The sequence below is a fragment of the Strix uralensis genome, chromosome 4 (genome assembly GCF_047716275.1).
Source record: "Strix uralensis isolate ZFMK-TIS-50842 chromosome 4, bStrUra1, whole genome shotgun sequence".
Lineage (NCBI taxonomy): Eukaryota > Metazoa > Chordata > Aves > Strigiformes > Strigidae > Strix > Strix uralensis.
The window spans coordinates 93,519,891-93,534,870 of record NC_133975.1 but is presented as its reverse complement, the minus strand read 5'-3'; the positions used below and the strand labels follow the sequence as shown (position 1 = coordinate 93,534,870).

Below are 14,980 nucleotides of genomic sequence, written 5' to 3'. Positions count from 1 at the left end.
CTAGGTATTCCACAGCTCTCTGGTATTCCCTGGATGTTTATTTCAATCAAGCCTTTTTTTTTTTCTTTTAAGAAAAACATCATTCTTCAAGAGGAAAACTCACCAAAGGAACACAGCAACTGGTGCAATACCTGAAACAATTTTTCACTGTTACATCAGTAATTGCAAAGCCATCAATATCCCCTGTGGGGATGTACCCTTCCTACTGCTTGCAAATGGAGAGGCCCAGCTGTAGGTCCTCCCTTGCTCCTGAAAGCAGGGACTGTGTGGCCTATGCCAGCAAAGGGATTCAGATGGGCAGGTGACCTTCTCCCTGGTCCTTGGTCCCGCCAGACAGTGGGAAAGCTCATGTGGGTGCCCACAGCGTGCAAGCAAGGCTGCCATGGCCACGCACCTGCGTGGTGGCTTGGAGGGGAGCGCGGGGAAGGCAGGGAGGCCGGGCAGGAGTGGGCAAGCAGTGACTGAGGAGACAAGAGACCAAGGAGTGGACAAAGTGGGGAGGCAGCAGGGCAGGGACAGGCTAAGTTAGTTCTGAAAAGACTTTTTTCCTAGATCTGTTAATGATGTACGCTGTGCAGGGGATACTGATTCACAGGCTGTGATGTCCCAGCTTTCACTGCAGCCTCGGTGTTGCAGCCCTGCCCGGCCTGGGGTAGGGCTCTGCATGGGAGCCGTGGCCTGGCACCAGCAGGACTTTGCTTTCACCAGTTCCCATGTAACTGGAGAAAGGAAACATCTTCAGCATACAGCGTCCCCTTGAACGATAGCCACCTGGACGTTGCTAGCCACAACCCCTCTTTGCCAACCACCTGCCTGGGGCAAAGCCGCAGGCACCTGAAATGCTGGGGGCACGCTCACCCCATCACCTGCCTCCCTGTCGGCAGGGCCGGGGTGGGCAGCCATGCACCCCGCTCTGGGGGAAGGCCCCCGCCTCTCACTCACAGCCAAGCTATCCCACAGCATCACTCACGCCTCCGGGTCTCTTCTGTCTGTCTGTCTGTCCCTCCCTCCAGGGAAAGTCTCTGGCGAGCAAGCGCCTCACGGGCCTGATGCAGTCCTCCTGATGGCTTCAGCCCACTGCCCCGCGGGAGAGACGCCTGGGACCGCTGCCGGGGATGGGGCATTTCGGGGAGAGCAGGTCCCCTCGGGGAACAGAGCCTGGGCAAGCGCAAGCGGAGAGCCATGTGCCGGGGGAGCACCTCTCTTCACAGTTTACATCGACGCTTTCCTCCCTGCACAGCTTTATAAGGACAGCGAGCTCTGTGCAGGTACTTTGTTTCTGACTGGGGTTTGGAGGAGCACACTTAACCATAGGCAGAAGGTCGACAAGGCAAGGGCTTGCTGTCTTGTTATATAAGGAAACAGACCCAGCTGCAACTTAGAGAAAGAAGAGCTGAGAGGGATTGGTATTTTTCCTTCATCTCTTCTCTCCCTGGCACAAACATGGCTGTAATAGATGGCGCCGCAATCTCACTTGCTCCCTTTCTTGTGGCCATCTGGATCCAATAAAATATCTGCTGGAAGCTGCTTCTCCTTCTCACAAAATGTCAAATGCATCTCTCCTGCAGATTCATTGACTTTGTTTTTCTTTCCTATGTCTCCCCTCCTTTAAAGCAATGAAGAAAAAAAAAAAAAAAGCACTATTTAGGTTCATCACCTGCTGTCCCTCCAATAGCATGTAGCAGGTCAAGAGATGATGGCCAGATCCTCAGCTGAAGTCAGAAGAGTGTGAGTGGTTTTCATCATCTGAGGATCTGCCCCATTGAGTCAGACTGATCCTGGTGCAAATCTTCTGACATCGGCGGAATCGCTCTGCATGTGCGTGTAGTGCAAACGTGATCAGACTGTGCCTGATGCTCAAAAAGTCATGTTTTAGATGTGTAATGCACACACAAACACACACACACACTCTCTCACACACACACACATGCGGTATTTAAAAGTGAGTTGTTTTATACTGTATTTGATTTTTTATTTATTTAAGGTTTTGCATACTTACTCGATGATGGATGTTCAAGCTTTACTCCGAGTAGATAGAATTGGACTCCAACTCCAATCACAGAGGGCCAAAAATCTGCTCATGTGTATACAGGGAAAGGCAACTCTGATGTGGGCAGGTATCAAAATTCAGTCTACAGTGAAGAGGGAACTGATGGAGATGGGACTGGCAGAAGCAAAGTGTGAATGGGCAGGGCGCTGGGTGCCAGGTAACCCTTCCTAAACAGCAGCACACCCAGCTGTGGTATAATGCTCAGATAACTGACTCTGCTGAGAAGCACCATTGTAAGAGTGAAATTGTACTGCTGGAGGAAATGAGCTTCCACTAAAACTCATCTGACCTACAGCCCTTGAATACAACTGCAAGAGATGACCCAATAGCTTGTTTCAAATTGTTGGGAGTATGAAGGTCAGGATGAGCACAGAACTGAAGTGACTTTAATTAAAAACCCCACACATACTAGCTACAGATAGGAAAATGGACTGCATTCACATACAGTATATTGCCTATATATGAAAATTTCAAGACTCAGTTGACTTAGTGCCACAAAACCTCCTGTATTTTGCAAGCAGTTCAGATCTGAAGCATATGTGAAAATAGACATTTTTTGGCCTTCTTCACTCATGCCAAGGCAAACTGGCTTTTTTGTGCAGGTGGTAGAAATTGCTATATGGCTACAAGTTTGCATTCCTGCCTAGGCAAAACCATCTAGCTAAGTAGACAGCTGGCTAGCAACAATATTCACTTCTGAGGCAAGTATTATTCTAATATCTAAGGCCTATGTATGCACAAAATCAGGCCAGCGTAGTTTCTGTCAGAAAAACTACCTTCCCTCTTTACCCATGCCATTTCTCATTTTGATACCTCTTTTTTTTTTTTTTTCCTGGAGAACTCCTATTATCGATTTTACCTAAGGTCCATAGGACCCTCTACACGTGCATGAATGTACAGTAGAATATTGAGTATGATATTTGTCCTTTACACATGCCTGTTCCCATGAACAGCCTGCTGTGTGTCTTCAGACCAAGTTCGTCCTACACATACACGACACGCAAGTGAGTTCCAGGGCTGCGGAACCATCGTGGCTGTGCCTGTACATTCATGTGGTGTCCTGCCGCTGAAGGGGACATTAGATCCCCTCCAAACTGTCATGCAGCTGTCCTTGCAGGACCCATTTGTCCTCTGTTGCTCACCCAGCCAGAGGGTCCCCTCGGATAATAGTGGGTCTTTGCATACCAGGCCCGGTTGTCCACTCATGCATATTCGTATGTGTCCCCTTACATCGTCACTAGGAAAATGCAAAAGCTGGCTCTTCCCAGAGCCTTGTTGATGGTGTTTTTATCTGTGTCAAACCCACCATTGCCATGTGTCACTGCAGCTCTGTAAACCAACAGCTGCTCACACCCCAAGCTACTCTACTGCCAGGGCTGCCCAGCCTCTAGACTGAGGCATTTCCCACAGGAGGTCTGTCCTGTGAACCCACAAACTGGTCTGCAGAGCATTCCTGAGCGGGATGCATGCATAAAGCATGAAACTCTGGTGTGTAGCAAGATGCAGAGATAGGGAAGTGCTACCAGGGGCTCTCTGCTTTGCAGTGAGTTCCTGACACTGGACAGGTCTTCTCCTGGGGGAAGGATGGGGTAGCTCCATGGAGGTACTCCTCAGTGTCCTGCAGCATAGAGGCACATGTGGACAGGACTGGAGGATGCTGGTGGGTGCATGGGACAGGTGGAATTTGGGTTATGGTCTGTCCAGGGAGCAGCAATGCCAGGCTTTAGCTTGGAGATGTGCCGCTGCCCCGTGAGCGAAGCACCCTGCTCTGGCTTTCCTGCTCCGTTCCTGCAGGACCGTCGTCTTGGCTGCCGCAGTGTTTTGCCTGTGGGGAATATGCTGTGTTTGAACAGTTGAGTGCATGGAAGGAATTTTTACAGACACAGAGAGCATGCATATGGGCGTACATCAGGGGGCCTGGATGCTGAACAGCTTGCCATTTAAATGCACACTCGTGCAAGCTAATCTGCTCAGTAATGGCTAGCTGAGCGGACAGAGCTGCCTATTCTCTGGAGAGAAGAAAGCTCTGCTCCTCATTTCCTGACTAAATTTCTCTAAAACAAACATGAGAGTAGACAAGGCCTCCTCCTGGGAACATGTATGAACTGCTCTTCACATGTCTTTTACTTCACATATGATGATAATAACATGTAACTACTTCCACATGAACCACATCATTGAATTATTGCTTTTTAATGACATCATTGCTTATTCCAAGTGATGCTACTCTTGTACACTCACCGGTGTCCTGTTGAGTGTTGCAAGCAGTAATCTGCTGCTTTATAAGCGTCCCATGTCTTCCAACTACCTCATCGTCCTGAAGATGAGTTAGGAAATCGGCTTTCCACCTCTATTTATGTTCTAAACGGCATTGTTTCAAGGAAAGGCAGTCTGTAAAGCTTTTATGATGTCCATGCTGTGCAAGCTAGCTACAAAGCTTCCCATACTTACAGGGCTATGGCTGTGAAATATGGCTGTACACTGTTACTTGGATAATAGAGTATCCAGAGCATTTGTGGCTATTGTGGCGAAATGGCACCAGGGCAAGCACTAGGAAGGTTCGACAAGCCTGTGCAGACAGCGTTAGGCTAAAGCAAATGGATTAATGTACTCTCAGTATAACTCAGTGCTAAGATCCCATAGAGTACTGTAATAAAATGGTAGCAGGGCAGCCATAAAAAGTGGCAGTAAGCTGACATAATAATACCAGGATAAATGTAGCAATAAGGTAACACAGGCCACTGCAGTAAAGTAGCATTTTGATAATGCAGCAATAAGACACAACAGGACGCTGCAGTAAATTAGTTTGGGGAATAAGACAGTAATAATGGTGTGTGCGGACAAATGGTGGTACATTTGTACCAGGTACTGCAGCAATAAAGATAACACAAGGTGTCCTAGTAATAAGTTACTACAGTAACAACAACATGATGCACTGTAAAGTTATATCAGGATGCTTCCATGCTGCAGTCAAATCCTACAAGAGCTGGTAGCAAGACAATGAAGACAAAATATGCCCCATTTTGGACTGCAAGGCATGAGTCAGTTTTCTGCACGGTAACCCAAATTCTGGAATGATCTCAGCAATACCAATCCTATCACTCCCCGCTTTCAAGGAAGCTGAAGCAAGAGCATACCCCCATCCAGTCTATTATTTTGGTCTGAAAATACAAAATGGACTCATTGTCTCTTCAGCAAATTGTCACAGACTGTGGTGAAGTTCTTCAGTTAGTCCTGACTCAGGTGAAACCACGGTGATTTTGGTGAGTCCTTTGCCTTGGAAAGGATTTGGTTCTCTCATCTTCTGGCATGGGTGATGCTTTTAGCCTATAATTATTTCTGTTCTGGGGTGGGGGAAGGGAAACCCAGGTACAGAACATCTGATTGTACTGGTCTGTTTCCTGAAATGCGCAAATAAATTGAGCATCCTGGAAAAGTCAAAGCAATAAGGACGAAATCTGTTCTGTCTGTCATGCACACATGCGCACATGAATAATCGTGATGGATTCAGTGCGAGTCCTTGATGCTTCCATGGGCAGGGCTTGGCCTAACCCTGTTCTCAGTGTCTCCAGCTGAGTGACAGAAGCAGTGTGTCTTCTGAAGTTTTATTTTTTAATATTATCTCCTTTCCTGCTTCTCCTTTTTTTTTTTTTTTTTTAAATTTAACCTCACCTCTGAGTGAAACATCTTTAGAAAAAATCGATATGCCATAAGATAATACTCAGCATGGTGGGCAAAGAATAGGTGTGTCCATTTGCTGTCTTTGTACCCTTCAGTGGAGGGTAAAGCATTCTGGAAAATAACCAGTGACCATTGTTAGACTCAGTAATCATCAGGCATAAGGGTTTAGTCAAAGCATCTATGTGAACAGCAAGGCTTGAATGGAGTGTGTGTGCTAGATAACAAGCTGGTCTCCTGAGAAAAGGATGTAAATAGGGCACCACTGCAGACTTCTGACTGGCTGCTCACAGCTGGCTCTGGCTTCTTCAGCCAGTCCAACAGATAGGAATTTTCTGCCACATCTTTCTGACCCTTTGCACAACAGCTTTGCTATCCCTTTATGTGGCTTTCTCTGTCTCTAGCTGACTGTGCTCAGTTCAAGTTTTGAGCTCTGATATGCCTCGGCTTGGCTCTTGCCTTAAACTCCTTGGCTTGCTCTTATTGTGGTTTAATGATTAAGCGGGATTATTAAAGTCAAGCTCACAGTAGGGTAAGATAGGCTAGGTTATCATGATTTTGTCGTTTAAGCTGGGAGCAATTTTGCAGCTTCTCAACACTGTTTATAACCTGAGATGGAGAACAAGCGAGGCGGCTGCTCAGCAGAACAGTGGGCTGGTGAACAATACGCTATCTTCATGCCCATACGTACTTTGAACTTACTGGTGAGGAGAAATGCTTTGTAGTGAGAAAAGTAATCTCACGGCAGGAGAGAGTCAGACCTGATCAACTTTTTCATGTGATACAGATTTTGCTTTGCCAGCCCCTAGCATCTGCAAAGCTCGCAGCTAAGAGCCAGCAACCTTCTAATCCTGCTGCTAAGCATTTGGAAACAAGCTTTTCAAAGGCTCTCTTTACACAGCAATGCTATTACTTGAAGCCTTTTAATGTGAATTTATGGCTATTGCCACAAGTGTCAGTGTGGTTGCCCTCTTGCATTTGCAATAGGAAACTGTGGATTCACCCCACGCTGAGGGTGGATGTTAGTGGGCAGAATTTAGGGAGCAATTTGCAGGCTGGGGGCTCAAATGAGTTGCACATGAAGGAATCTAATGCTGTTTGAGATGGTCAAAAGTGCCCAGGTCATCCACACAGGATTGACAGTGATGACACTGGATTTACCAGTGCATTCCCATCTAGGGACACAGAAGATACCCTGGACATCTCATGTGGCAGAGGACAACTCTCTGTGACATTGGTATTGATCCCTGAATATTGCTATTTGTCAGCAGAAATACTAAACTGAGCTTCTCCCTCTCATCTTTGGGGACTTAAACCATGCCATCCTTCCATAAATAGTAGGCAACAGCCAGCCCTGGACAGCACCAGGAAATGGTAACTAGGAAATCCTCATCTGACCTGGGATTTCAGGAGTGATTGTTCCCTTTTGGATCCTTGTCAAGATTTCTCCTGTCCATCCACGTGCAAGTTATTCCCGTATGCTGCATAGCATCATAGCTCAGCACCATGGGTGTCTGATTCTTGTCATAATTCAGCATGAGCCTGATGCCATGTGGATTAAGGCACACCACATAAAAAATTCAAAGGCTGCTTTATACAACACATCATTTCCCCTAAAAGCATCTGGGATTCTGAAATGCCACACTCTGCTCTTTGGAGGTCATTTGGGGCCAAACACAGAAAAATGAGGCACTGTGGGATTTTCCTCCACAAGGAAAAAAATATCTGAAGGGCCTCCTACCCCCGTGGTGTGATCGAAGGCATCCAGACCAGGACAGCAAGTTCTGTCTGTGAGGATTTGCCCAACACCAGAGGCTCACTGTTTCTCTCCAGGGCTGTGTCCCCATGCTGGCAGAGGGCAAGCCCTGGGGGACAGCTGGAGGGGAGTCCTGTGGGGGGACATGGGAGGGCTATGGTGGCCGGTGCATGAGGAGCACGAAGGTGGCTGTGAGCTCCCATAAGGTAGATGGGATCTACGAATCCCTGACGCAGGGGATGTGGAGCATCATCCTCTAGTGCCACCCCATTGTGTACTGCTAAAACAGCTGGGCAGGGGAGGTGGGAAGAAGCATCATCCCCTCACATGACAACTGTCAACCGCCCTCCCAGCACAGTGGGAACTGTATTTTTGGCCTCACGCAAGTATGGAGGCCACTCAGGATTCCGCCATTGGACACTGCTGGCTGGGCTGGGAGCCAGCCAACCGGGGCTGCAAGGGAGAGGAGCCCAGCTGCCACAGCCTGCACTGGCCTCCCGCCTCTGGGCGAGACTTACCCCTTCCCAAGGCACCTCCCAGCTTTTGCAAACACGGCAAACAAAGGCTTCTTCGAGCTGGAAAGCTCTGTATAATGCCAGAGCGGTGTTGAAGCCACCTGGTTCCCCGCAGCCCACATCCGTGCTGCTGTCAGCTGTGCTCTCCTCTGTGACCATCATCCCTTCCCCTGGCACCAGCACCCTGTGAAAGGCTCTGCTCCCGTCAAACAAGCTGGGAAGCAGCCTGTCAGGGAGCTGGGAAAGCTGCCTCACTGGAGAGCAAGACCTGTGGCTGTGACTGCAGCTCTCAGGTTTGAAAGGTCCCAGAGCTGAGAGGCATTTGCAGCCCAAGCTCTCTTCTTCAGTGAGGTTAGCCCATGCACGCCTGCGCGAGTGAAACAGCAGCATTACGAGGTGCAACCACCAGCGACCCCACGCTGAGGGCTGTGCTGCTTCCCAGACCTGCCTGCGACCCCCGCATTGTGCCCAGCCGTGGCAGCTGGGGGCCACTGGGCTGAAAGGAGTTACACACTTCTGTCCTTCAGAGCATCTCCCTTTTCTTTGTGCCATTTGTCTCTGCAGGACTTGTAACCTTTGCTGGTTTTGAAGCAAGGGACCAGTACAGGCCACAGAAACTGATACTTTCATCATCTAGACTCCCTGCTTAGCACACATGAGAATCCATTTTTAGTATCTTGGCAGTCAGACTGAGAGAGTTGCCATGTGCAGTCCTTTGTCCTGCAGGACAAGCTTAATCTCTTTGTTTATTTACCTTCCAGCCATCCTGCAGCTCTCCTCAATCAGTGCTCCTCCGTGTGTCATGCTGCCAGCACACTGCATCGCCATTACACCAGATCTTCCCCACGTCCCCATTGCTTCAGCACCTGCGGTTCTCCACTGCCTTTCCCCCTCGTCGCTCTTCACTCTTGTTTTCTCTGACCCTCTCTTAGAGAGGCTGGTCTGTGCAGCTCACGAAGGGGTTGTCAAACTGACATTTCCCTCCTTAAGGTGGCTGAAGAATCAGTTTCTTCACTAAAATGCTCTTCAAGGGCTGCTACATGCAAGGCTACCGAGCTCTGTATCTCTCTGCAATTACAAAAACAGGGGGAGGGGGATGCATGCGCGGGTTTGGACTCACCCCTCTCTGAATCTCAGCCCCACAGCACAATTTGGCCTGTGAGCAGGACTGGCACATCCTGAACTCAGGAAGTGGCAGAACCTTGGCAAAAGCCAGTTTGCAGCATTTGCCTGCACATTCAGGACTACTTGGCTGTTTTGTCACCTCCGGGACAGCTGAAATCTCTGACACCATTTTCTGTATGTGTGTCTGTCAGTGCAGCTGCATATTTGTTTATACAGACAGAAGCAGGGAAGGCCTCAAGTCTGATACCAGATGTTAGATCCTCCATGCTGGGGCACAGACAGATTTTGGGCATGGTCTGGCCAATTCAAGCTAACTAGAGCTTCCGTAGTCTTGAAAAAGCTTGTCTTGCCAGTACCAGAAAGGACCCTCAGCCAGCCCTGCTCATACACACACACATCCAATACATGGGAAAAACCCATCTTTCTGGGCTCAGTGTGATGGATCATCTGCTGTGGGCCACCTGCAAACTGCAAGCCCTATTCTGTAGCCAAACTCCTGAGCTTTTGCCTGTCATGCATTTTGGGTAGGTAGCTACCCTACCCAAAATGCCTCTCCTCCCATGATGACCTGCCTCTGGACACAGAGCCCTTCTGCCGTGATGCCAAACTCCTCTGCTGCTCACTGCCTCCCCGCCTCTGCAAAACAGCCCTCACAGCCAAAGCCGGGCAGAGCTTAGCTGCCTTCTGTCATCCTTTAATTAGAGAGTTGTCAGAGCCCTATGGAAAGCAGCACAGCAAACCACAGGCTTCTAAAATGTGGAAGCAATGGCAAGAGCAGTGCTAGAGCTACCTGCACCAAATAGGAAATGAAAGTGGTTCTGTGGGCTTTCTCTGTCTCACCTTGGGTATTATTGACCTGATGATATGGTGACAATTTTGCATCACTCCTAACAGTGATTTGGGTATGACCTTTCAACTAATCTGCCAGGGCTTTGAGGTCTCTAATGTGTCACAGGAATGATGTGCCCTGGCTGCAGGTGAAGGGACTCAGATCAGCATCCTTCTCTTGGCTCCCTGCCTGGCTCTCGGGGCATCACTGCAGCCCACTCTTGTGAGACTCGGCCTTCCCTCCCTGACTTCCTCTTCTAACCAAGCAAGCAGTTCCCAGAAAACAGTCAAGTTACTATATTAAGGTGATCCTGCCCTCAGTGTCTCTTTGTTTCTGGGAAGTCTTAAGCAAATCAAGTTGCAGAGTATACACAGAGCACCACAGTCTCCATGTCAGATGAAAGGACAGTCCAAAAGGAGAGAGGGGGCAAGAGAGAGAGCTTTGTGTTTGCATTCATCTCTGACATGATGGATTCCCCCTTCCTGGAAGCAGCCGTGGCATAAATAAAGCCAGTAAAGGCTTTTGTGCAAAAACTCCCTTCACTACCAATAGTCATGGAGTCATAGATAATAAAAGACCTGGCAGCTCATCGTGTATTGCTCCCTGTAATCAGCAGGATTTTACCTACTGAATATTCACCAAGGTTGCTTTATCTAGCACGCCTCTGAAATCTCCAGGGATGGGACCTTAGCAGATGCCCCCAGGAACACATTTTTCCATACTTGAAGCATTCTTACTGCAGGGAAAAAAACAAACATCTGATGTACAACATAAAAAGCCATCTCTGAGTAACTTTAAAAAGTGAGAGCCATCTGTAGGCCACAAATAGCAAAGGTGTTCAGCACTGTAGATTTTTTCCCCAACTATTTCCCTTAATGTATTTTTTTACATTGTCTTGAGTTTATTGCACTTTGCATCAACATCCACTCTCCATCATGACACAGTGCAGATATTTGCAGACTATCATGTCTCTTTTCAGCCTTATCCCCACCTGAGACTATAACGGCTGAGGCTCTTCTCATATGCCAGTTTCTCAAAGATTGCTATCAACTTTGCTGCCTTTCTCTTTATTTAAAAGATCACTCAGGAAAAACATAATAATGTGAAGACAGAAGGGTTGTGCTCGTCCATACGGCACAATTACCCAGTCATTTGTGTAAGTGAGGTATCACCCTGGCATCATGCTCTTCATGGCAATCTACATGCATGTGTCACACATGTTGTGGTGTAACATATTTGTTAAATCTATTTATTGCACATCTTTGACCACTTTACCTACCTTCAGCCCACACTGCCATCTGTTCTGTGGCTACCACCCCCCATCCACTCTCCTGAGTACCTATGGAGGGCTGCCAGGAAAATGGTTCCTCCTTTTCTTGCCAAATTTGGAATTTCAGTTGCAAATTTACCCTAGCAAGAGTGCCAAGGGGAGACAGAGTCAATGCCAAACCTGCTCCAGCTTTCCTGTTGGGCACATTTTCAATTCTGTCACAGTAGCTGAAAAGGGGAGCTGACTCCCATCAGAAGGGGGTCATGCCCAACACTACAAGGGGAATCAGCAGTTGTGCCCAGTCCAGGAAGAGCAGATCATCAAAGGCTTTAAAACTGTAATATCTGTAGGAAAAGAAAATAATTCTATTATTGACACACATGACATTCTTAAAACCCTGTACATTTGTCCTCACAGAAACTAATGCACCTGGCTGCAATGAGTGAAGGTCTTTTCAAAAACAGTTCCAATAAAATGTGTTCAAGCCACCTAGATCACTTCTGTAATCGTTTTTTCCACAAAATGGGCTTGTGTAATACCCACAGGGCTTTTTTATTTGCATGTAATACAACCATCCTGCAGTCATGTTAGAGAATGTTTTATACAACTCTGTACCATCATGCTTGGACAATACATACATACGTTTGAGCAGATATTTCCAAAGTCAAGTAGGGCTTTCTCTGCATAAGTTCCCCATAAAATAAGGCAAATGTGTTTTTTCCTATAGAATACCCTGCAGGTGCTCTTATCTGGAGATAATGTGTGCTCCCCTCAGTGCTGTATTAACACTGCAGCCAGGCACGAGGCATTGCTGAGATTACCAGCCTCCTCCTGGTGACTCATCCCAGCGGAGCATTTGTGTGGGAGCGCACTTGAAATGATCCAATTTACTCGTTCCCCTGGAAGACCACAGGAGCACCCGCTGCAGCGGGGTCCCTGGCAATACGTACGGCAGAGGGGGCAGAGCTCGACCTAGTTCAATGGGCTTTGTCTCAGCAGGACAGAAGTAGGCACTCCACTTAGGCTGATGGAAGATCCCCACAGGGGAGGAGGTTGAGAAAGAGTTCCCAGCAAGCCCCCTTCCCACTCTTTCTGTCGCCGTCCTTGAAGGCAAGGACCCAGTTGATGAGCCAGTGACTCAGAAAGTCCTTTGATCTTCCTGGCCTGCTGCCTTCCCACCATCTCAGCTCCCCTGAGGCTGCTGAGCTCCTGTGTGTGTAAAATTTGACCATCACCTCCTGCCTCTCCAGCATGCTTGGATAATGGCCTGGAGTAGAGGGTCATTTCTTTAAGATAGCACTTGCATCAGGAATGCAATTTATGATTGTCTTGGAGGGGGATATCATCATCCATACTAGGTTCATTATCACTACACAACTGTGATGATGGGAGACTTGAAAACGCAGGCAGAGCACAAGGTGTTAACCTCAAACGCTGAAGGCAGCTTGTCCCTGCCCCAGCCACAGCCGGAGAGGTCACATACCAGGTGACACACCTCCCTCCAGGGCCAGGTGGGGCCATGCTGCTTTGAGGTTTTACAGGGAACTTCAAAGCATGGTGCCTACTCTGTGTGGGCCCAGTGGAGGGGTGAATTCGCTCCCAACAGGAAGCATTTCTCTCCCCCTTCGGCTAAACTGTAAATTTAAAAGCAAACACAAATTGCAACTGGCTGTTTTCAACATCACATGCCAAAGAAGTGTCAAGATCTCTGATACCAGGCAGAAGTAGTGCCCAGTATTAGAGATGGAAAATTAATTTCTATTAGCCTATGAGCCTGTCATTCCTGGGCAAAGATGTTTATGATAAATTCCATCTCTTCTTGTGCTAACAAATTGCCCACAAGTAGATTTCAGTATCTTCAAGATTTATTCACTATTTGAATATACTTGCCAAATGTTTACTTGCCAGAGAGTTATTCCTGGAGAAATTCTTGATCTGCAGCTCATTCGCAAAGCTGTTGCTACTGGCATTGGATAGCTGAAATTCAAGGAGCTTTGTTTAGTTTTGCTTGGACATGCAGGTCACCTGGTATTGTCTCCGCCACCCAAAAATATGGACACAACCATTACAGTTGGGTACGCTCAACCTTTCTCTGATATTTGTTTTCATTTGACTGTTTCCAGAAACATTCCTCTAAGTCAAGTTCTAACTCAGACCATTCCTGGAAAGAAAAGGGGTATGAAAACAGCCAAATTGTTTATTTATTTGCTGCAAAACTGTAGTCAATGTCATTCACTGTGCTCTGGACATGGGACGTACAGGGTTGTATCCAGCTGCAGGGTAGGTGCCTACAGTATTTATGCAGCTAAAACTTCCATGAAAGTTGTTAGAGTCTCCTTGTTTGGGCAAAACCAGCAGGCCTGTATTCCAGCCTTGCCACCCAGGTGGTTTTTCATTCGGACAGATAATAATTGTATCTTAAGGCTACTAGAAATAACCAGTCCATAATTAAAAGGCTGCTGGTTTTAATGTACATAGAAAAGGCGTACCACTCACTTTAAAGGTGTACAATAAATCAAACTGCATTTTCTTGCCACTGGCTAGCACTTTATTTCTCTGAGAGTTGGCACCACTCCAAGACTCAATTTTTAGGAGGCAAAGAGCAATTATTGGCCCCCTGGACTTCATGGAAGATGTGGTTGATTATTTCCAAAAAACCCCAAACCAGTTCCTTCTGTTAAAAACAAGCAACATGTCAGTGATTTCAATCATTTCTTTTGTCTTATTCCATCCATCCATCCATCCATCCATCCATCCATCCATCCATCCTCTCTCAAACTTAGGACAGGCACTTTGGGAGGAAAAGGACCTCTTCTCCCAGAATCTTGATTGAAAGCATGTTTTTCCTTAAGTTTTTTAGGAGTTAACTCTGTGTTTGTGTCTTACTCCATTTGTGTGTCAGGCTAAGAGCTATTTTGAATCTATGTGCAAGTACTGCTCATGTTTTACTGGAGCAGCCAACATGAACTGACTTGATATGTGATCAGTGCCTACTCCCATTTGTTACACCATTCATTAAAGGGACATAAGATACAGTTTTAATTAGGGTTGTGCTGAACCAGCAGCTGAGCTCTTGACATTACGATGAAGTTAAATTTCAGATAAAAGGCTGAGACCCACGGCCCTTTCCCTGGCAGATCTTCTGCTGGCTGACCTAGACCTGCTTCTTTCCCAGAAGGATATGGCAAATCCTTTGGTTAGTACAGACCTACAGCCCTACCCCACTTTCCTGTAGTCAGCTGTGAATGACCCAGCATAGCCCTTTCTCCACCCTGTAATTAGGAAAGGATCTGTTCTTTGTCTTGGTCTCTAAAATATATATTCTGGCTTTAAGCTAGGACAGTTTTCACAGCGACTCCATCAGAAGGCCACCAGGCTACATGGATGTCTCATGGTGGAGCTGGCTTTTTTGTAAATGTGGAGGATGCAGACGATACAGCTGATGATACAGCTTCACTGGCTGGAAAAACGGGAAGAGCAGAGTCAGTGAGCCTAGAGTGATCAGTTCCCCAAAACCAAAAATTATGTAGAGCAGACTCCTATCTCTCAGGACAGACCTGGGCAGGTGGGGACACAGCAGTGTGATACCCTCACACACAAAAAAAAAGAAGTTAGGCAGCAGATAAAATGACTATTATTGGTGAACAAGGAATGGTGAAGAATTTTCTTAGCAGTGGAGGCAACATGTCTTCTTGAAGTTTCCCTTACCTTGGGCTTGTTGAAGGATTTGCTGCAGTTGCATGTTGCAGTGAGAATA

At 47.3% G+C, this 14,980-nt stretch overlaps 1 protein-coding gene across 3 annotated transcripts in view; it reads left to right on the top strand.

The window, feature by feature from the left end:
* The window catches only part of RGS6 (regulator of G protein signaling 6), a 288,338-nt gene extending 282,839 nt beyond the window's left edge, over positions 1-5,499 (top strand). For all 3 annotated transcript variants that reach the window (XM_074867962.1, XM_074867960.1, XM_074867961.1), the window contains one exon: positions 1,014-5,499. In XM_074867962.1, the coding sequence (XP_074724063.1) occupies positions 1,014-1,064 (51 nt within the window). In that variant the 3' untranslated portion in view covers positions 1,065-5,499. The remainder of the gene's footprint in view (positions 1-1,013) is intronic.
* The last annotated feature ends 9,481 nt before the right edge of the window (positions 5,500-14,980 follow it).